At 33.0% G+C, this 25,216-nt stretch overlaps 1 protein-coding gene across 1 annotated transcript in view; it reads left to right on the top strand.

Annotated features, from left to right (window-relative positions):
- LOC135131658 (uncharacterized) overlaps positions 1 to 22,604 on the top strand; it is a 41,177-nt gene extending 18,573 nt beyond the window's left edge. The window contains exons 3-5 of the mRNA XM_064059503.1: positions 21,098 to 22,018; positions 22,074 to 22,207; positions 22,263 to 22,604. Coding sequence (XP_063915573.1) covers positions 21,098 to 22,018; positions 22,074 to 22,207; positions 22,263 to 22,430 — 1,223 coding nt within the window. The 3' untranslated portion in view covers positions 22,431 to 22,604. The remainder of the gene's footprint in view (positions 1 to 21,097; positions 22,019 to 22,073; positions 22,208 to 22,262) is intronic.
- Positions 22,605 to 25,216: the final 2,612 nt, after the last annotated feature.

Here is a 25,216-nt window from a genome sequence, read left to right on the forward strand (position 1 = left end):
ATAACGTGTGTGCTAATTAAAATATGTATTTATAAAAAGCAGATGCTTATTAAGACTATTGAAACAGCATAGTATCTTCTTATAACAAAAGAATCAATGTCTCTATACTGTTATTCTGGAGATTAAAAACGACCTCTTCAGGTTGAATAACAGACAGCAGAGTGGAATTTCAGCTTCTGAGGTTCTATAATGGACAATAATAAAGCGGAATTTAAAGTTTACAATGCGGTGCCGGTTTTGTATACCTTACATTGTATAGAACATGGAGAGCAACTATCAGTGTGTATGAATCTACATATAGTCGTAAGTTCTCGTTTCCGCTCAGTTTTTGATTCAAAAGATAAATAAAATGTGCAGCAAAAATTGATATAAGGTTGTTTGGACGGTACTTTCCTCGCCCCTTAAATACAGTACATACAACATTTACAGCTTTTCCAAAAAATTATAAAATTTGATTTGATTTGATGACTATTTTGCTTAATTCATTATTTTTTGAGTCATCCTGTGTGTGTAATTCTAAAAAAATAGAATCCACTGATAAACGACAAATATAGATTCATAATATTTTGTATATTTTAGACACGATGTATTCAGAAAATTTTGAGGAATTTTGATAATCAGCTTTTTTTCAATAAGAGTGCAGATGGTAAAACTAAGTTAGTAACGCTGGTTTGACTGACTCATAGGTCATCATAGGTAATGCATATTTTGAACTGTATTAAATTGTTCTTTTTCGAATTATATTTTGCATTCCATTAGTGGAACGAAAATATTGTACACAGACCAAATTATAACTCTAACAAATAGCCGAATTTTATAATTTACCTTTTTAGAGATATGGAGGTCGTAATTCGTTCATTTAGTGGAGCCAGATATACGCATCATATATATTATCTCTTTCTGGTGGACTTGTTTTACTACTGATACAAAAATCATAAAAAATATACATACTTTATTTACACTACATTTATTTACTTTCAAATAAAGTGTTCTGACGTGTTACCAACATTTTACGAGTAGAAATTTGTATGCCATAAACTTTCTCAAAACGTGCAATTTGTAAGCAGTAGTAATAGTAAAAATGATAATATTGATGATTCATTAAAATCGCACAACAGGAAATGTAATAATTGATGCTGTATTTAGCATTAAATTTGTACATCTTTATTATCGTTAATTCAGTAATAATTTATTATCCAAAGTTTGCTTATTGTAGATAATTTTTTAACACATATATCTTACAAAACACAAAATAATTTTCACTATACGGGAAATTTGCCAGTTTCAACAATATCTACTTAAAAAAAAACAAAGACTCGCTTAAGAAACAGTTTGTTACAAATGGTATATTTACAATAAAATTACAAATAAAGCTTTTATTATTACTTCAGAACAATACCTTATTATAGTGATTGTGTTCCTGCGTATTATTACACATCGAGATCTGAAAATGTTAGCTAATCCATAGGAAAATATTGCGTCGTGGTATCATGTAAATCATGTATTAAATCACTCAAAAGATAACTAGTTACTCATGTCGCCTATGGATAAAGAATTACCAGTTTTATCAATTATTACAAAAATTCTACCGCTACTGTGATTAAAGTTAAGTGAATAATAAAACCACAAATATGTTAGAAAGATAAATTAACAAAAACACACATATACACACTATAAACATTTTATTTAACCGCAAGAAGTAACATTGTTTCCTCAGCCAGATGCTTACCAAAATTCATTAAATCACATATTTGTTGTTTGCGGTTAAAATTGTTTAGCATTTTGACAATTTACGGTGTACACTAATTAAATATATTTAGACACAAAACAATGTGAACATTGTTAATTAGTCTCCAACTGACGCTATAAATAATTGGCGCTGGTAGTAAAGTCTCATGAACGTATAGATTCCAACGGTACATATCCCTATTAATTGGAAATTGATTAAGCAAATATTTATCCCCTATATTAGTACACAGCGCGTAATTGCACAGTTCCGAGTCGCTTTTTCGCTAACTACAAAGGTGGTAAAACACTTTCCGCTGTAGTCAGAGCTGTATTCAGAAATTTGGCGCCTGTAGGAAACCAAGAAAACTGATATGCTGTCTGTTAGCGATATTCTTATGTATATTACATATATATTTCTATAAATAAGTTTCCGGAAAAATGTATCGCGTTAACCAGCACAAGTTAACTCCTAACAGATTAGATGTAATATCGAGAAACTTGTGAGGATGGAACTAGGTTAGAGAAATCATGGTAAACAAATCGTTATGGTGTACTTCCAGACAGACAAATATAATATATTTGTACATTTAAAATTTACAAATTGTTACAGAAACAAAAAAACACTGTCATATTGACCCTTCCCAAAACATTATCACTTGTGTGCTTAAAATTCCCATACTTTTACAATTTACGTATAGTGATGTCTCACACATGATATTTTATCCACTATCTATAAAACGACTCATCTTATTTCCACAAAATTCTGGAAATACACTAACATTATGAATTACTTATTCTACACATGTCAGAATTAAAATGATTGTCCTCAAATATACCAAATAATTTTTTTTAACAAATAACTACGCTTTGAAAAAAATGTATTTCAATGGCTCCTAATATCTTTGAAATTAAAGGAACCGAGAATATGAGATGTGCTTTAAAACCAGAGAATTCAAACAACCATCGCTACAATCGGTAAATGGTAAATGGTACCACAATCAGTGGTACCGGTCAGTATTCATTTTTTTATCATATGTGAATAAATAGGTTAATCTTGTGTATATATGTGTGTAAATAAATCGTTCAGTTGAAGCGTTTGAGATTTTCATAGAACATCGTAAAATTCCCCATCATGATTCGTAGCTTTCTTGATCCTTCGATCCGGATGTAAATTTTTAGACTTAACAACAAATTCTGAAGAAACCGAAACTTTGCTTAAAAATGCCTAAAAAAGAAAAATCAGTATTTTCTTTATTAGTTACACTCTGAGTTTCAGATTTATAAAATACTTCAATTTTAACATTGCTCCATTTTGATCTTCTTATTGAATAAGTTTGACAATATTAATTTTATTTTCTAAGAATTTTAGCAAGCTTTTGTGGTCATATAAGATCTTTCTCTTCCGTTGGTGTCTCTCCAAGTGAGTTGTATCACTATAAACTAATAAAATCTCTCAACTTCTCGGAAACGTGTGGCAGAACATCGTTCCGGATGTGGTCATTTTAGACAGTTGCTGTTTTATGCGGGGATTTTCCCTAGTGGTGTGGATATCCATGGATTGCTGAACGCAGTTTCCATTTTGATAGTACTAAGTTAATGAAAAACCGACAATAATCTTGATGGCCTTAAAACCAAATATTTCTTGTAAAGTCGATACTGATGTTATCAGTGCCATCGACAACTACAAAGTTTCTACAAACAGATTTAGTTTTGAATTTGGGACTTGATAATAATATCATTAATAACAATAATAATAGTAATGTATTAATTATCCAATAGAGAAACGATGTCTAAATATATGTAAGTATATAAATGTTTTCTTACAATTAATTACTAATGTTTAAAATACAAAAAAAATATCTAACTTGACTCAAAAAAATTGGTCTAAGGTTATTTAGACAGAACTTCTCTCACCCCTCAAGTACAGTCTAACAAATCCAGCTTCCTCGAAAAATTATAATATTTGATTTTGCGAAATTTTATTTACTTTATGATAACTCTTATAAGTTAAAATAGGGTGTCATTTACAGCAACCATAAACATTGAGATATCAAAGAAATGATTGAAGTTTCCGCTGTCAACACCCGGACCGACTCGAGGTTCCAGGATTCAATTTTGCATTGAAACAAACGCATTATTCTGAGAAACTGTAACCTCAGAATAACAGGAAATGGAGATGACGGACAGTGACTGACTTATTATTGTTTGTGTTTGATAATAATTTGCTTAATTCTTTAAAATATTTCTTAGCAACATTAATTAAACAAAAAACGAGATTTTCTTATTACAAAAAATTAGTCCAAGGTGACTTGGACCTCCTGAAATACAATCCAAACAAAAGGAATAAGTTATTCTATACAATTTAAATGTACTTATTATTACAAATTTTGGGGTTACGCCATGAAATTATTGGTGAGGATGATTAGACAATTTTTGGTTAACGTAATGATGGGACATCTGGGGACATTGGCAGAATTTTTCCAATAAGTCTCTTAAAATTTTTTTTTTTTTTCGTTCGATCTTATCTCGTTTATTATTCTTCCATATAGTATCCTAGTTATACAACTAATTGCGATTTATTGGAAAGATTGCAGAAAAAATTTCTTGGCTTATTGAAGCTTCGCTGAACTCATATCTTGCTTATACTTGGACAATGTGTAGTTTTCACATTAATTCATTTAAAACCCATCGCAAAAACTCCGATGAGTCATAATAATCAACTCATCTTCAGAGCTCCTTTGTCGACAACAAATAAATCCCAAAACCATCCAATACGTTTAGACAGCCAACTGACGCGCAGATGACTATAAATTCAACTTATTTGACATCAGCAAATCCGCATTTAGAAATTTAAATAGTAAATATTTATAAATTACTTCGTAAAGATAAGTTTAATTAAAATAAAAACAAATATAGTCTGAGGTTATTACGACAGAACTTCCCTATGAAATATGTTCCAATAAATCCCGTTTCCTTAAAATAAAAAATTTGATTTTGCGATTTTGGTTTAGTGATAATCTCTATAAAGTGAAAACCAGTGATGTGAGTAACACACTATTGACTAAGGATTTAGCATACGGGCGATAAGGTTTGCAATTTTTTTTTTTTCTAAAAATCTAGATGCCTAGGGCAAAAACTCAACACGGATTCGTAAACTACGAATACAGGAGGATTTTATTTTATTAAATTTAAATAATATTTGCTAATGTAAATTTTGGAGATGACGTCATCTAAGTTTTGGTTAGCGTTTTACTATCTACACTGTATGCTTAATACACATAATTATAAAATTTGTTAACAATCGGTCCAGTACTTACGGAGATTATCTGTTTAACAAAAATTCGGGCAGACGGCATACAGCCAGACAAGCGGAAACCGGAGATCCATTTTTTTTGTTCCTAGGGGTCAAGAAATTTCGAGAAAGCAAGAAAGTAACAGTTGTCCGATGAACCCAAATACAATACGTCATTAGCCTACCCCCAAGAGGTAAAAATTAATTTAAATTTTGTTAACACTTGATTATATATTTATTATTATTATTATAAATTTTACGTATAATTAATAAGATTAATAATAATGCCCCATTAACAAGTAATTTGCAAAATAAATAAACATTCAGTTCCGTAAGATTATTGTCGATGTAGACTTACATTTTATAAAACCATGTTAACCAAGACTTATCTGATTAGTGATTCTGATTAGACACAGAGATTTTTTGCGAACACTCTTTCACATATTTTACAAAAATTTGAAATAATCGCTATAGATCTACAGTTTTCTATGTTGTTACAACTGGAAGAGAAGACAAGAAAAACTTAGTCACTTTTTGATTGGGGCTATTAATATTGTTGCTTTGTCCTCTGCACCGTCATTTTTATATTCCGAGTGTAAGCTAGGGAAGTGTCGTAATCGAGCGACTAGGTACTACTATCATGTTTTCTCGATGTTTCATCATCATATAATACCAAAAAAAAGGTCCATTCTTTGATGATTTTCCTTAAATTTTTTTGTAAACGCCATTTAAATTTTATAAAATAACATATTCCTATTCTTGTGGTTAATGAATCGGTCTTGTTTTTTTACCCTAGGAATACAGACTAAAAAAAAAAACAAATTGTATGGCATGGCCGTGTCAAAAAAATATAAAACTAATAACGCGGAAAGCTGCTTTTATGGACTCATGAGTTACATTTTTTTATTAATCAAATCAAAAACGATATTCATCCCTTTTTCTTGAACATTTGAGAATGCAGTAATATTACATCCACCTATATCTATTTAAGAAAAATAAAACAAAATTTGTCAAAATAACAGCTACTTACCCAAAATAATATTCGTTTTGCTTCATTCCTTTGATATACAGTTAAACAGAAACAGTGGAAGTTAAACATGTGCTGATAATATATTTTTCGTTATCGGCTTCATGGCGCAGAGTTGCGAGGCTATTATTTACCCAACTACTACGTAGTATGCTTCTTTACCTTTATCTTAAAACTACGGACACATTACTTTCCCAGTGTAAGGTAAAGAAGTATTGTAATCAAGCCTCCCGACATTTCATGACGCCTAGAATACGAAGAAATAGGTCTCCCGTGTCTGTTTGTCTGTCTGTTTGTCTGTCTGTTTGTCTGCCTGCCGTCTGTCCGGATTTTTATTAGATAGATAATCTTCAAATCTACTGAACCGATTGTTGCCAAATTGTGTATGTATATTAGGACTATTATGTAAATGGTAAAAGCCCAACCAAGGAGTGGGTAATCATCCTCACCTACAGTTTGATGACGTCATTTCCAAAATCTAGAATAGTAAATTTGTTTTTATTTTTATAAATTATATACTCCTTGTATATATACTTGTGGTGTATGAATCCGTGTTAAGTTTTCACCATAGATATCCAGACTTTTGAAAAAAATAAATAAAATGTTACTTATAACAACATTTTGCAATTTAACTTTAAAACTGCAAAACTGAACGCTCAGAAATATTGCAAACGCTTTAAGAATTTAGTAAACATGGGTAAACAATTAATACAAATTTATTCGTTTATCCCTTTCCAAAATATTGATGACCTTAACTGCAAAATATTATGACTCCATATTTATGTTTTATCAATGTACTCATAGTTTTTAGAATCGCTTAGACAAGGTGACTCAAAAAAATTTATGAGTGAGGCAATATATGTATTGTATTGATTAAATCAAAACGACTCCATTTTTCCGAAAATTAGGAAATATAATACTGTTCTTGTTAATATTACACTCCATTTATCCACATTGATATACGTGTCCTTGTAATTTTGTAAAAGAAAAACTCATTTAAAATATACGCGCAGCACGCTTCTTTACATTTGCAATAACATTACATACATATCTTTAAACTTACTTATAGGAGTTCCCATAAAAAAATAAAATTCTCTACATCAAATTTTACATTTTTTTGAAAAAGGTACTTACAGAGACTCTGCTTGAAATACAGCTGAATAATAAAAATAAAACAAAAATTAAATTTTAATGGATCTTCTGTAATCACCAATTATCAAATCAGTGTCAGTGTATTAGGAAAATTTAAAAAACTTCTTTAAACAGGTTAGAAGACAAATTGCATTTTATATTGAATTTTTTTGGTACGATAATATGGTCCATCGGACGAATGGACTGTCATGTTTTCTAAAAGTTTCATGAGCCCTGGAATACGAAAAAATAGTTCTTCCGTTTTCGTCTGTCTGTCATTTGTCGGTCCTTTGTCTTTCTTCTGCCATTTATTTGTTTGTTGTTCGTCTCTAGTCTGTCTTTCGGCTGTTTATGTCGATATTTACTAAACAGATTATCTCATTAGAGATAATAGAGATAATCTGTTTGGTAAATACAATTATGTACACGTACGTTAGGGATATCGAGTAGGTAGTAAAACAGCAACAAACACTTTTTCAATCATCCGCACCAACAATGTGATGACGACCCTTCAAAATTTTCTATATTAAACATTATTTAAACTTTATAATTGTGGTTTATGAATCAGCCTTGAGTTTTTCCTTTAGATATCAAAAAGTCCGAGAAAAATCTAAACTATATCACGACATTTTATGAGCGGGAGTTAAAGTTGCCTACCTGAAAGTTGCAATGCGAAAACGGTCAGGAGTTCGATTCCCTCATGGACTATTCTTTTTTGTCACACAGTTCCTGCTGTTAAGTATTTATATTTTTTAATTTATAGAAATAAAATGTCGCATAATCAAATTTTATAATTTTTCAAAGAATCAAGCTTTTTTGGACTGCACTTTAGGGGAGATGGAAGTTCTATCGAAATAACCTTCAACCAATTTTTTTTCTGCATTTGTTCGAATGTACTTCAGAGGCGAGGAAAGGAACTAGTACACTCAGAACATTATTTTGATATTTACTAAAATTTTATGTTGCGTTTTGTGTGTTTAGACAGCACAGTAGCAGGGTTCGCGACGATTGTAAAATGATTTGTACCTCTTGGTCTTCCATGGAAATATAGAGTATATTTAAACAAATTACAGTGAGTATATTACCTTAATCGTTCCGGATCAGGTTACTTTTTTGAGGATCAGTTTAAAACTTACTGCCATGATTCGCTGTCTGCCAAACTGTTAAACCTTTAAGTATTACATTTTTTGTTAAAAGTAGTCATGACCTCACTGTTGAACTTCAATGCTCCAGGCAATCCGCACTCTGCCTGGCGGCAAGTGCGGCCCTGCACTCAGCTATCAGTTCACATTCGCTCCACCAATAAACATAATATAGTGTGTTTTGAGAGCCCTTTATCGTGCCAGCTTCCGATTTAATATAAAACGTTTTATTGTCGACATTATCTGATTTAAGGTTTGTCGTAAATGCGTTTTTAAAATGCACCACGTGGGTAATATTAGGAGATAAAAACGCTCGTCTATCTTATTCGTAAGCATCATTGCGATATATTTGAAATGAACACAAACTACATCCATAAATCAGCAACAGAACGTTCGGTGGATATCTTTGCTGTACCCACGTTCATCAATGATGTTGATAGGTGGAACACGCACACGTCTCGGGCCGCACCGCGCCCGGAGCGCCGTGAATTTCCGGGTAGCGTTAGATTGCTCCTTCGTGATTCTGACACTTCATTCCGGACCTGCCGTGAAGAAAATGGAACACGGGGGAGGTAATTTGCCCTGGTTTCACGAATTTACGCTGATTTTTATCCAGGACGTGGCGATTAGTTAACTTATTAGTACGCTGAGGTCGGCAGATGATGGTCATTAAACAAGGAATATTACATGCAATTGATTTCGGTCTGATTTAATACAAGCAACTTTTTGTGTGGCCGATTTGAGAAGATATCAAATTTAGAAGTAGATTAGGGCGAGCGCAACTTTTGCCATAGGAAAATCGGGAGAAACAAGAAGAGAAACAAGAATGAATGTAGTAGCAATAACAACAATAATAGTAATGATAATGGATAGACGAAATAATCGCTTAAGGCAAAGGCAGTGCCGATTATTTTCCCATAATGACGCGTTTATTAGTAAGAAGAATACTCCGAATACTTTTGTTTTTTCCACTCGTGATATCATGATGTCCACGTTTAAATGATATTCCTCCGTGTTTCCCTTTGTTTTTAGAATTCTGTTGTGGTTTGTCTGAACCGTGTTATTTTTTTTCTCATTTATTTCAATAATTACTAATCTTCACTGGTGTAGTCAATAAAAATAACTAGTCCACGTGATAAGTGCAGGTTTTTTCGATTTTATAAATATTTACAAGCATTTTTACCCTCATTTAAATTTATAAAGCTTTATTTTTATTTACTTTAATACAATTTCAGTGTACGTTAACGTATTGGATCTTCATTTTTGGTAAAGGTAGAAAACGATCTCCATAGTGACTCACCGACGTCATCCCGCACACGCACAGACTGAGGGGCCAATTCGGTCGGTCATTCCACTGGCGCAGATGAAAATACGTAACGAAAAGTGACCACCTTGACTGTGGAAACTTCAACCACAAACAGTGGTTAACAACCAGCCGGCTCCCTTTGATATTAATATACTCGTTTTGATTACCTCACCGATTAATACATTGTTCTAGGATCTTCATTCACGTATGGTTTTGGGTTGTTAGACATTATATTAATACATATGTCACGTTTAAAACAATTTCTTGTAATAATTACTTCCCGCATTGGGTAGATAAAAATACTAAATTGCTAATCAAACGCAAGAAGGAAGCTCACAAAATATATAAAAGATCTAGGTTAGAAGCGGATTATGATAACTTCAGTACGTTAAGATCGTTATGTAGGGAATCTTTAAATAACTGTAAACAAAACTATATTTGTAGTGTCGAGGAAAGCATTATTTCTAAGAGCGAAACTTTTTGGTCATACGTAAAATCAAAGTCTAATAATAGCGGTTTACCAAAAAAAATGTTTTTAAATAACATCTCTTGTGATGAAAATAAAGATATCGCTAATCTATTCGCCTCACATTTTGAAAAGGCTTATTCAGCGATAGTATCTGACAGTTTTCCAGCATCTAATGACGTCAGTTCTAATTCTCTTGGTTTAAATAAAATTGAAATTGCAATTGAACTTGTCTATGCCAAGCTAGTTGGTCTAGGTAATAACTATAAGCCTGGTCCTGACGGCATCCCTCAAATATTTCTAAAAATGTGTGCAGAACAACTTGCATTACCTCTTCAAATGTTATTTCAAAAATCATTAGTTCAATCAAGATTTCCTACAGCATGGAAAAAGTCTGATGTCATTCCGATTTTCAAGAATGGCAAGCGCGAGGACATAGCCAACTATCGTCCTGTTTCAATTCTATCCTACATACCAGGGGCGGCTCATGACTTGAAAAGTTGATGAGGCAAAGCACAATACGCTCCAAAATATAAATAAATCAAGATTACTTAAATATTTTCTACTTAGTCAAATAAACAAATTTGTAAACTCATTTAACTGTCCACCAGGAACCAACGTGAAGGTGTAAGGAACTCTTGTAAGGAAAGGATGGGAATGACAGGACAAAAGAAAAGGGAAACGTGGGCAGAAAAAACTAATAGGTATAACTTAAAAAAAAAAAACAAAATTAAAATAAACTTTAAAGAAAACATATCGAAAAAAATCAAATACAACATAAAATAAACCTATTTGATTTATAACAAAAAACAAAACGAAAAACATATAAAACATAAATACTCTGGATTTATTTTAAACTTTTTTATAGATCAATAATTAACGATTTACTCAAATCAGGAACCGGCCGTTTTAATTCCTTAACTACATACAATTTATCATCATACGTGAAAGTAGAAAAAACAGAACTACTATTGTCATTTAACGTTAGTAGAGAAAAATTCCGATTTACTCGTAATCTTAAATAACGATTACCGAAATCAAATTATGACAAGCACAAAGCACTAACGCGACACACACAAACGTAGGCACTTTTAAGACAAAATTCTGTTACCGAAATTTTGAAACAATTTATACACACACAGATTTGTGGCAAAACAATCAACGGCCTAATTTTGAATACTTCTGCAAATGCAGACTGCATTCATGATCTGCATTGTAATCGCACGTTCTTTGCGCGCAAATATTGTTGTCCATCTCTTTTGCAAGCACGGAAATGAGGCTAGCCTCAATTTTTTCTTTTTTCAACTCATACCGCTTATGAGTGTATTGCAGGTTGCTTGCCTATTAACGATATGATTTCTATATCCGCTGTAGAGGCAAGCTCCGAGTTTGCCTCATTCGCGTCACAAAATACATGTTGTGTCGAGTGTTTCAGCGCGCTGTTTAATTAAGGGAGCAACGAGTACCTACTGAGATAAAAATAAGAATATAATTTTCCATATTTGTTTTTAAAATTTTAGAAAAAAGACACAAATTATTGGCCGAAATGTGTCGTTAAAAAATAGTAAAAATCCTAATAAGGCGTAAAATTCATTGGTGAGGCACTGCCTCACCTGCCTCATAGGACAAGCCGCCCCTGCTACATACCTAAAATCTTCGACTCTATTGTGGCGGACATAATCTCATTTTCGGTAAAGACAAAAATTATCGATGAACAACATGGTTTCTACAAAGGGCGATCAACCGCATCAAATTTGTTCGTATTTACAGAATATTTGAACAATAATATTGAGCAAGGTCTTGAAGTTGACTGTGTCTTCACAGACATGTCGAAAGCGTTTGACAAGGTCTGCATCAATCTTCTGATCTCAAAGCTCGACAAACTGGGATTTGGAAATTCTGTTCTGAGTTGGATGCATTCCTATCTAACGCATCGCACACAACATGTTGTCATTAATAATGTAACATTACATGCTATATATCCAAATTCTGGTGTGCCACAAGGCTCCCACCTGGGTCCGGTTCTTTTTTCAATTTATATTAACGATGTAAAGTATGTTATATTTAACTCCAAGTTTCTGTTATACGCCGATGACTTGAAGATATATAAAACCATAAGTAGCAATGATGACCAACTTAAATTACAAGAGGATCTTTATCGTCTAGAACGCTGGTGCAAAGTTAATCATCTTGAGCTAAATATCAGTAAGTGCAAAGCCATCAGATTCTCAAAAAAATCAGACTATCAATTACCTAACTATGTCATTTCGGAAGTAAACTTAAAATCCGTAAAAACATTTTGTGACTTGGGTGTGACTGTTGATTACCAATTAAACTTTAACACACATGTAAATGCTTTGTTATCCAAAGCGAACAGAACATTGGGTCTTATTAAAAGACGCTGTGCCGAATTTTCCAATCTTCGTACTGTGACTGTATTATATAGGTAATGCTTACGTTGGTCCTATATTAGAATATTGTTCTGTGATTTGGTCACCGCATTTCAATATACATATTGATAGGTTAGAAGCCGTACAAAGACGGTTTGTTAAGTTTGTTTGTTTTCATTTTAACATTATTTATCATAGAAACAACTATGACAACCTCTTAAAATATTTGGGTCTAGCACCCTTATCTTTAAGACGAGAATTTGTTGACGCTACTTTCGTGTTTAAAGTTTTTACTGGTCACATTAATTGTAATAGTATTTTGTCCATGTTTTCTTTACATGTACCCAGTCGCTGTGTTCGTAATACAAGATTTTTAGATGTACCATACCATAGAACCAATTATGGGAAAAATTCCTGTACTACCAGATTATCGAGACTAGTAAATTCTCTACCACACGTAGATTTCGTAGGTGTATCTTCTAATTCTTTCAAGTACAAATGTAAAGCTGTTTTAGGATTATGAAATGTTATTGTATATTCATATATATTTTTATTATATACTAAGTCGTTATATTTAGGTATATGTAAAATGGCCAAGTCCGTTAATAAAGTCTATATATTATATATCTATTCTTTTTTAAAAAATATTAGAAGTTCATTTTTATAACACATTATGTTTATAATTTATGCTAATTTGTTGTAAAAAAACTTTGTAACTAAAATGGTAATTAAATATAATCTGAAATTATATCCTTATTATTGTTATCGTAGGTACTGCTGTCGGATGGAAAGAAACTTAATTCAAGTGGTTCGGATGGTTGTAACCCCTATTGGAAAATTTTATGAAAAAACTAGTTACTCCTCTAAAACGAATTTTGATGGAAGAAGTTTACTGATTTGAGGAGCATTTTCTAGAGTGAGGGTGCTTATTCTTGCATTTCCTTCTTCAAAGATGAATAATGAAGAATACAGAACTAATTCGGAGTGAAATATTTCGATCACTTGGAAGCGTTGCACGAAGATGCAAAGAAATATCTCGAGTCAATTCAGCCGTCATAAGACCTCGACCCGGACCAAGAAGCCGACGTCAACTGTTCAGACTACAAAAAACCTCTACCGAAATGACCATAATAAACCCCTGATTTGGCTCAAGGCTACAGCAGAGCCAGGTATGAACTTCTATCCGAAAAAATCCAAGATCAGTGGAGAAGCCTCGCAGAACTGTTTGAAGAAATCTATGTCCATGAAACTGATTTCGAAATAAAAAGAAAAAATCAAGTCACCGTTCGCTCATCAACGTGAGTGGCTCTCCAAAATTGAAAATATGGAGTATCTAAAGACGTATATCAGAGATGAGTCCAGCAGAATCATGCAACGTCTCCAGATAACTGAAAACAATTACGAAACAGCATAGGAGCTGTTGGCTAAAAGATTTAGCAACACAAGACTTGCTACATAAGTTATTAGACAATTTTAGATAAGCCAAGAATACAAGAAGAATCAGCAGAGAAGCTTAAAAAATTACATGACATAACAAAAAAATGTCTAGAAGCATTAAACAATTTAAACATTCAGATCGAAACATGGGGACCAATACTCACCAGAATAATCTCTCAAAATTGGGACACAGAAACAAACATGCTGTACGAACAGTCATTAAACAACCCCCACGATATGCAAAAATTCGAAAAAATAATTATTATAATTAGTAAATGCAATAAATAACATACTACTCCACTTGTGATTTATGAATACAAATTGAGCTTTTACCCTATATACATATAGATTTTTGGAGAAAAAATCAAAACATCAAAACTAATTTTGAAATTACAAAACCGAATGCTCTGAAATCTTGCAAACGTTTTAAGAATCCTACAAAGTAAATCGTTAATCAATCCAATTTACCCATCTATCCCCTCCCAGAAAAATTGATGATGTCATCTCAAAATTATCCCGAATAAAGCTCCCAAAATATTATGAATCTATACTTGTAGTTTATCATTAGGTACATTCAGCTTTGGATTTATAATAAGGCACACTAGGCACTGTGCAGAGGCGGCCAGTTTGCAAGCAAATCAGTACGGAATACTGAACCTTATAGAACCCGTCTCCTTATGCTAACAAAGGTTGGTTTGCCGTACAAACCGTGTGCAAGACCATAAAGTAGTTTCCGAAATTCCTGAGAATTTAAATAGGAGATTTTCTAAACAGGTCATTTAAGAAACAATATATTTCAGCATCGTACAGTAGCAGGTTTAGTAGCTTTCGGCGCTTCGCAACTAGTGCACTAGCATTACAATTTGATTTTTATTTTAGTACCTTTGTACTGTAAATGTTATTGTTGTCAGTCATATTTAGAAAAGGTAAGTTTTCAGTTCTTGTAATTTTCATAAAAGTGAAGGCATTTCATTTTTTATTGAAGAATTTTTTATGTTTAAAATAAAATTAAAATTCGTAAATTATTAATAAATTTAAAAAGGCCCTTTGACATTGCCACATATTTAAAAAAAAAGTCAAATTGCTGTTAATTTTTTTTTCTGTTATACAAATAGTGTATAATTTTTTTCGGCTTCGACAGGCGGGTAGAATCTTACGAAATCTGCTATTCAAAATGACAACATTTTGAAGAGACTTTCGTTCACCCGTTGGGAGACTCATGCTGTGCAACTTCAGCAATCTTGGAATCATTTAATAAGATATTAAATATTTTAGACTATATATTTATAAGTATAAACTTGTAAATGAAGGTAGATTCTTGTTCAATAAAATTAATAAAGGCGCTATGCAAACACTCCCTTATTCCTGGGGAGGGTTGGGGGCACCACCAGTCTTTGGTGCCTAGGGCATTAGAATTGTTAAATCCGACCCTGAGTGCATTCAAATTTTTTAGAAAACCATTTATGAGTTCTCACCCATATTACGACTTATTTTGACGGTTCTGAACTTGTCGTCCTTACATTTATAAAATAGACTTATTTTCCGAAACATTGAGATACATGCCCTTGCTAAAATGCTGATGACGTCATCACAAAATTGTATGGAAAAAGTCACTTGAAACATACGCAAATCTGCACTTTAGCAGTTACTTTTTTTTTAATTACAAGATTTGGTCGCTTCGACAGCTAGATCATTAGGAACGTTACATGGCAAAGTAGACTTATACAGTGCTAAAGTAAAACAGATTAGATGCACTCAAACAGATGGATATCTTTAAGGAACGAAAGACTGTTGACCAAGTTCGAGATGGTACTTCCTAGAGCTTCGGCGAGGTTGGCTTGGGATACCCGGAAATATACTTTAACTTATAAGGATTATCATCAAAAAAATATTTTCCTTCGGTAAAAGTTATTTAAATTTTATAAAATAACATACTCCTGCACTTGTGATTTATGAATACGAGTTGAGTTTTTACCCCAGACATCTAGATTTTTGGAAAAAACTCTGGGAAAAGCGTAGTGGGTCACCCTAAGTAGACAATGTTATTTTATTACTTCCAAATTCTCAGCCAAGATGGTACAAGTTGTCTTCCGACTAACAGGTACCAAAATTTTAGATCGAAATCGTTAAATAGACGAAAAAAGGGTAAAAACTTGTCACTGTACTAGTCGGAAGTATAATATAGTGAACAACATAATTATTAATTAGTAATATCAGTTGGCTGTGTTTCAGAAAGTATATGTCAGTACTTTTTGCACTTTTAACCTATTTACGCATTTATTTATATGTAGATAGCGTACTTTTGGGCTTCCATTTTTACACCCAAAGGATGTTGGAGTTGCTTTGGAACTGATTTTGCTGATTTCATACCAGAAAGTTAGTCGTTCGCCGGACAGATCCGATAACAGTACTTCCTTAGTTTACGCTCGGCAAGTAAAAATGAATTAATAAGACAATTGTGCGGTTTTTTTGTTGACAACTATCTAGAAGAAGATTGGTGATTTCCTCCTCGTATATCGACTGAGCATCCGAAACATTCCAAATGAATCTTTTCACTCCACATACAATACTGTTACGAAACAAACCCATAGGCCGCCCCGGTACGACACCTATGGATTCCCGAGCTTTCTAGTACGCACGGCGTTACTGATCAGTCAGGATGGCCGAGCGGCGGTCGCATAAAGACAAGTCTGGAGTATCCAGGAAAGTTTCGAGGCGGCGTTCGAAAAGCCTGGAAGCGGAAGTCGCTATGGATATTCGAGAAAGATCTCGATCGCAGAAGTATGGGTTGAAATAATCGGGAACGATTACTATTCAGCTAGCTGAGTCAAGAGAAGTTGCGCCGCAATTATTTTATAATCGCTGTAATAGTTATTAGTCGTGTAAATTCGAATTAGTAAGAAATAAATTGTTGAGTTTAACCCACGCCGAATTTAGTCACCGAAGAAACGTAACAATACCTTATTTTATACACCGCATCGAAACATGCATCACTTTTCAGATTTTCAAATAGGTAATTATATTAAAATCAGGAGCGTAGATAATGCTGTTCAAATATAAAATACTAAAGTATTGCAAAGAAAAAATTTTAATATGAAATAAATGAATTAAAAAATAATGTTTCAAACGATTCGAATTTGTGAAGGCAATATGATATACTTTTTTATTTTTTTTTATTTACGTTGTTATAGGTCAATAAGTCATACACTTTTTTCTTCTGTTTTAATGCATTTACCTGTTTCCTGCATTGTTGTAAAATATTCGATCGGTCGGTGCACGATAACCCTATGATATTTATTACTTTCAACGCCGAAAATACAAAATTGCATAAGTTGTCGACACGTTTCGCCAACCATATTTAGTCAATACTAACCCAAAGCGCAATTACAATTACGTTAGTCTGTATCCTATCTACCATACTCCTAATACCCACCTTTCTTCCTAAATCCACACGGGCGTAGAGACTAGACTTTCGTATATGCCTAATAGTGCTAGACCTACTTACACAGAGCCCACCAACCGGACGCGCTTCCTTTACGTAGATATTTACAAACATATGTGGTTTTACCGAGTATGAGTGAACTGAGGTTAACCGCAGAATTTTTGTATGGGAAATCAATCTATGTAAACAAAAATCCGAATTGAATAAAAAACACAACTATTAAATTAAATTAAATTAAAAATTAGATCACAATATAATACGTAGTAATCATACTTAAATCTTCAAATAAACTATATGGCACACTAACACTGATCTCATGATTACAAAACAATAAAATTAAATTTTAAAATTTTTCGAAAAAGGCGGATATGCATTTCAGGGGCAAGGGAAATTTTATTTAATTAACTTTAGACCCGTTCTTCTAAAATGCAGCAGGTTTTCTTATCTTCATGCGTTGATTTGTAGCTCTGATGAAATTTTTGTGGTAGCAAGTTCGACACTACAGACGTAACCGCTTTTGTTATGACGGAAGCATTATCGTCAGTACCTTCCCAAAACTTGACGATGTTTTCAGTAATTATTGCACAATCACGGATCTAACGTCATATCGACGAAATGTATTTTTCTATAACCAATTATTTTTTCAGCTTCAAATCAACTGTTTTTGCAGTTTCAAGAAAAATTGAGTCCATAATTTGTAGAGAGCAAATTGTTCTGACAGAATAGGTGATGGAGTTTATATTTACCTAAATAATAATATATTTTCTTCCTTTCAAATAACTTCTGCTGTTTGTTCCGCTGGAACTTCAGAAGCTCTTGTTCTGCAATGTGACTCTAAATTGATATCTATTCTCTTAATTTGCGTTTACCGCCCATCTTATTCCTCTCTCGTTTCTGATCTTGAATTGTTCTCCTCTTCAAACTCTATTATGAACACCTATCAGCACAGTGGCAATGTCATATTTGGTGATTTTAAGTATTCATCTCTCAAGTGGCCATTACATGTTACTTCTGATACCTATTCTTGTAACCACTTCTTAGAACTTCTTAAATAAAAACAAGCTAGTGCAGCTTGTTGATGCACCTACCTGATTTAGATCTGGAAATATTCCCTCTCCTCTTGACTTGGTCCTAACTAATGATCCGAATATTGTCACTGTTCTCGTAAATTTACCCCTTATTGGTAAGTCTGACCACACTGTTCTTGAAACCAAACTACAAGTGCTTCTTACCCAGTGCCCTGCAAAATCTTCTATACATAGACAAATTATTAATTATCTCGCTGTGGGTAAAGAGCTAAATTGCACCGACTGGAAACTAGCTTTTTTCAGATAATGAAGTTATTGGGTGCTGGAATTATTTCTTAGACACCGTTAGGTTAGGTTAGTGGTTTTGAGAAACTCCTACAAAAATCTAACTATTTTCCTTCTCAAGCCATGAATTGAAGGCGATGTTCAATCACTGATCATAAATAAACGACACCTACCGCACAAATTCAAATGAACTAGAAACCGTGTCGACTACATTGACCATCGAGCCGTTTCTAAACATTTGTCGCTATTGATTAAAAACAAAAAAAAAATCTTATATCGAACAGCTTGTTAATGGAGCTAATCGCAAAAAATTATTCAGATATGTTTGATCTTCATTAAAAAGTAATATATCTACGCCTGTTTTAAAAGACAGTAGCATTATCTTATTTTATGGTGATATCCGACTCACCCTGAGCCTGGCGTTTCCTCAGTTCATCTTTTAATTCTTTAAATTGTTCAATCTGGGAGTCCGTTTTGTCGTCAGAACTTGCTAGGAGCATTCTTATTTTTTAACAACGATCGAGCAATGAGTTGAAAAGAAAAGGATACACGAAGTATACGGAGATTTTGAGGACGTCTAAGGGTACAATTACGAGAAATCGAGTAAGAGTCTTGAGAGCTAGGGTTAATTATCTGGCATAAACTACAATATTCTTATCATACTCAAGATCGTCGTTAGAACGATTCACGCGATCAACAATCTCAGAGATTAAAGAGTTAGATGAGGGGGCAACATTTGTTGAAGAAACCGTTTTTAATAATTGAGTCTGCAAGGACCAAGGACGACAGAGTATTGGTAATAGAAGTGACCTGGTCTGACATGCGAGAATGAGAAGAAGTTCTTGGATATGTCCGGAGCAATTTTCCAATTTGTATTCATGAATATTCAAGGTTTCACTATGCTTATCTATATTAGCTGTTGTTTGAGTTGTCTGAGCTGATAGCATGGATTGACTGTTCTTAATTTCGGCAATATCGCTACCAATTTTTGCGAACTTATGCATGATAACTTTTAAATAATTATGAGATGAAGCGTCTCCGGATGGACCAGAAGAAGCAGAATTCTCTGCTGCAATCCACATAGCACATTTCCAAGAATTGTTGGGGCGTTTAGTATTAACATAATTACAATGGATTTTTTTTGTATAATTTTAGTGTAGATGAACTGCAATATTTATTAGTTTCAAAAAAAGGCTATATGCAGCATCTTAAGAACACGTGCCAGATTACACGGTAGACCAAGCTTGTAGTGCAAACAAAATCGACACTGCTAAAGGACAGAGAGTGCTGATACAAAAATTTATCGTAACTTTTTGAAACGGTTTCTGATAAGAAATATGTAGTTAAAACCAAGTGTAAGTGTAAAAATGTAACGGGTACTTATCTAACCACAAGCACTTCCACAATGGAGCACAGCAATGGTTAGTCACCCACACTTTCGTGAAAAAAGGGAAACAATGTGTTAGTAATTCCGCATAAAAGACGAAATAATGCCGGAGAGCAACCTTTACCTTGGTGTGTGAATTCAAGTTAAATTTTATATTTAAGAATACGTTTCCATACATGCAGTTTTAATTCACTGTTGCTTTCTGGATAAAAAAATCTGTTAAAAATTTATCTACACCTATGCTTTATCAATGTAGACATATTTTTAATCTCAAGTATGTAAGTTTATAAAAATCAGAATTATACAACACAATTTTAGAATTTAACCTAGAAACTAAAAAAAAATAAAGACGCTGAAATTTGCACACACTTTAAGGTCATCGTGAACCTAGTAAATCACTAATAGCTGTAAGGTTCATCCCTTCCAAAATTTTCAGTCTCACTTGAAAATTATACTCCGGCATACTGCCTTATTTGTGGTTTAATACTAAATTCGTATTATTATATTGACATATCGGGGTTGTCATAAAAAGATAAAACTTAAAAAATCAAATCCGATAAAAGGGACATGTTCGACTTTACCTCAGCTACTAAAAAACGTAGACACAATTTTCTGAACCCCGCTTCACATATCAAATTCATTTTAAAGCAGTTAAAGCGGTTTGTTAAGGGGACTTAAGTTTTTCCAATCAGTACTTTTTCAAAATTCAGATCGGAAATGGGGAAATTTGCATCTACAAAGTTGTAATTCGAATGCGTTAAATACCACCACCTCAAAAACTAGATAAAATGACTAAAAGCTGATTCACTTTATGGTATATAAACAAACGCGCGAGTTCTGTACACTAGTTTCATAATACAAGAAGTAAACGCGTATAAGCAATGAAAAAAAGATCGCGTCATTTAAAATTAATTGTTGGTGTTTTTGTAATTACTATATTTTTGTTTGCAACAGTTTATAGAAATGGTAATTGAAGCACAAAGGTGTTATTAATTATTACTTGGTGTATTAAATGTATATTTTTTTGTCATCACAGTCGCAATTAAAGAATCTTGCAACAACTCCAAGTCGTGCTCTTCTGACATCAATTCCGTTGTTACACCAGTGCATGAAAAACCGGGCAAACCTGAAGGTCTAAAATTGACTACCACCAAACCTAGCCCTCCCAAGAAAAGGAAGAGTATAGCAGCTTGCGAGGAATATGGCCAGCCTTATGAAGATCACAGGTTTAGAAATACACATTACAACCCATCGAAGGAAACACAGCAAGTGCAAACCGAAAATTGTATTACGCACATAAGCCACCTGCTAGCGACGTTAAAATATGTGGATACAACACAAAGTAAAAAACCACGAGCTAGGAAACTCTTGTGGACACCAGCGGAAATATCTGACGATAAAATATTAAGCAATACTAAACAGATAATGGAGACAATAGACAAAAAAAAATTAGAGAACCTCAAAGAGAAAATGAAATTTTTTGTAAGCAAAGGAAAAGTATCCTACGCACCTAATATCGAAAAGATGATCAATGATTGCTTTTCGTACCTGAAAAGTAGCTTCAAGAAACTAAAATTTTTAACTCCAGAATTTCCACACCTGTCAGCTTTAGCGGTTAACACTAGTAACAACAGATATGAATTTGTGTGCGGTGGATCTCTGATTTCGAGCAAATTCGTAATCACAGCAGCACATTGTGTAAAGCCCTCCAAACCAGATTTTGTTAGAATGGGCATTACATTTATACCCGATTTCGTTGAAGAATTCGACCCAAATTTTGACTACAAAGTGAAAGAAATTATTCCATATCCAAATGACAATAAAATCCACGACATAGCTTTAATTGGACTTATAGAGCACGTCACTTTTAGCAAAATAGTTAAACCAGCTTGTCTTCATACACAAGAACAACTTCCTAATAATTTGATCATAACGGGATGGGGTATGCGAAGGCTAAGTAAATTATGCCTCTTAATTTGTCTGTATTTTATTTACAAATACAACTATTTCAGATGAGGGACGATCCAAATATCTATTGAAGAAAGAGGTACAACTAGTTTCTGCCGAAGACTGCCTTAAAAATTATGCAGATAACGCCGGTACTTCTCAAATTTGTGTTATAAGTCAAACAGGAAGTAGTTGCATGGTACGTAAATAATTATCTAAATTACATTTTACTAAAGGATATTTTTATTACAAAGGGTGACTCGGGATCTCCACTTCAAATAGAACAAGAAGCCAAATTCGTTATAGTTGGAGTAACTTCCAATGGAAAAAATTGTGCAACCGCAACTCCTAGTCGTTACATTAATATATTTTATTATTTAGAGTGGATCGAATCTGTTGTTTGGCCTGACAATTTTGGCTAGTAAATATATAATAAGCCTCAAATTTTGCTATTAAAAGACTAGTCACTGCACGCACTACCTAGAAGGAACTCTCATTCTCTTTTGCAAGCAGATATTTATTGAATTTCGTTATTTATTTGTTTATTTATTTCTTATTATATAAGTTTTATTTAAGTTACCATTGGTATCGGCAGTCGTTGGTGTGACTTATTTATTTGTTATTCATGCTTACATCTGTTTTTTATTTGAGTTTTTAGATTTAACGCTATCAATGTCTCCTTAACTTTTTGCAAAGGATAGATAATAAAAACAATTGTTTAATAAACATGGCAAATTTTGATGAAAATAAATTTTAAATTAAGTGTACCCTACTGCTAATAAGCGTTTCATGTTCTCTCAAAAACAAACCTAAGTTTAAAATTTAGATAAGTTTAGTTGTCTTGTATCTACTAATAATAATTTATTGACTTCTAAATCTAAGAAGTTAAACATTATTATTTAATAATTTAATGGTTCAAAATTTAACTTCAATTTTTTTTCTGGGAAACATTTCTGTTATGATTCACAAAATTCAACTAAACTTAAAAAACGGTTAACATCAAAGACATTAATTAGTCTCCCCACCATAAGATAAGGAATTTCATTAGGAACAGAATTAATAAAGACGATGGCAAAACATCCCTGTATGTACAATGCGATCACAGTAAAATCACATGATATCAAAGTATTAAGAAATGAATGATAAAATAACAGCCTTCTCTATCATTGCAGCCACAAAATCACCTATTTGTGACAACGCTACCTAATATGTATGACATATATTTCCTAGTCTGAACCAAAAATACATCGCTCATTTGCGTATTTCCAGTTGAACGAGAAATTAATTTACACACAATACAAAAAATAGGTATTATATATGTAGTGAAAATCACCAGTAATTATGATTGCAATAAAACGTATTGATCTCTACGAGTGTATTAATTACTAATTTTTAATAATTTAGTTCAGTAACAACCATATGAATTTGATAGCACAAATAGGTACTTTAGATCAATTTACCAGAAATACTCATTGCGTGAAGTCGGAACCTACAATGAACTTCCCGGACATGTTCATGACTAAGACCGGTTGACGACACTATTGAAGTCATCAACATCTTGTACCTTATCAGAACTTTCAACCCGGAATAAACATATAACGCATCCTGAATAGTTGCAAAACAGGATTGGGACAAAGGACGCATTTTGAGTATTTTAGTATGTTTATGTGTTTGCTGTATAGATGATATTTGCATGACACAAGTATGGTTGATGAACTGCCACAAGAAATTATTGCAAAATTGATAATTGTAAAATGGAAAAGAGACACCATATTTGTAGATTTGCAAGTGTCTTTCCGATATTTAAGTTTAATCCATCTTCGAATTTATAACATTTCCTGTACTTATTGACTGCTATTTGGGTGAATATAGAGAAACAAAAACAAGTAGTCAGAATGACAAAAATTATCGCAGTATTTAAAGGTTTGATATTGGTTTCATTCATTTGTAAGTAACAAGCTTATATAAATAACTCTTCATCATTGACGTTCCTTTCAAAAAATGTATTTGTTTATGCCCCCCCCCCCAAGTGATGACTTCATGTGTTACACTGTTGCTGAATACATATTCTCAAAATTACGAATGTGCTTAAATATTTAATAAGTCAGTCCTCTCTTCTGTGCTGAGAAGACAAATCACTTTCATTTACTTTTACCACAAATGCCACCACTAATGCCTGTGGTTTGAGCGTACTAATATGTAATCGAATTCTTTCGAAATATAAATATAACAAGTCGAAGTTAATCATGTGGCGAGAAAGTGGGAATACATTTTTTCTGTTTCTTTAAATATATTCTATATTTTCTGTAGTTGTACGGACTGCGCCCTCTGCGCAGGGGCTGCGAGGGCGTTATTTACTACTGTTTTGTTTATAGGACTTATCAGAAAACAAAAATCTGAAAAAAAGATCCAAAATCAAATTTTATAATTTTTCAAAGAAACGAGCTTCAAGAACAAGGGATGTTTTGTTAGGTATGTATTCAATAAGAAGTATGCCTCTAATGTCCAAAAAAACGATTGTCATCAATTTTTGGGCAGATGGTTCCGTCCGTGCCTTTTTTGAGGGTGGAGATCCTTTGTGAACCCATTGCTTTGATTCAGATTTTGTTTTAGGGTCCCAGTGGTGTACCCAATTCTCGTCATCGGTCATAATTTGAGACAATAAGTCGCAATTCTCTTCAAATGTTTTCAAATGATGTCGTAAAATTTCCATTCTGCGCAGTTTTTGTTCGGATGTCAGCAGTCGTGGAACCCATCGGGCAGAGACTTTACTCATGTTCAAATTTTCATGCAATATGGTTATTACACTAGATTCGGATATTTTTAATGTCCTGCTAATTGTGTAAACCTTAATACGCCAATCTTCGAGGACCATAGCATCAACTTTTTGAGTGATTTCTGCATCTGTTGCTGTTTTTGGTTTTCCATTTCTGGGGTCACCTTCGATGGATTCACGTCTCTACCGAAATTGTTTAGACCAAAATTTTATTAGATAATAAGACGGTGCATCATTTCCATTTACTGCCACCATCATCTCACTAATTGTCTTTGGCTACTGGCCTTCTTTTATGAGGAACTTTATAATAATAATATTAATAATAATGATATTTATTTTCTACAGGTGTTATCACCCAATTACAGAAAATAACTTAATATTAATTCCCATATTAAAACCTACCTTTTACACAAATAAAGTAAAATAATTAAA

This window comes from Zophobas morio, unplaced genomic scaffold (genome assembly GCF_036711695.1).
Source record: "Zophobas morio isolate AGI-343-1 ecotype UQ-CSIRO unplaced genomic scaffold, CSIRO_AGI_Zmor_V1 ptg000021l, whole genome shotgun sequence".
In the NCBI taxonomy this organism is placed as follows: domain Eukaryota; kingdom Metazoa; phylum Arthropoda; class Insecta; order Coleoptera; family Tenebrionidae; genus Zophobas; species Zophobas morio.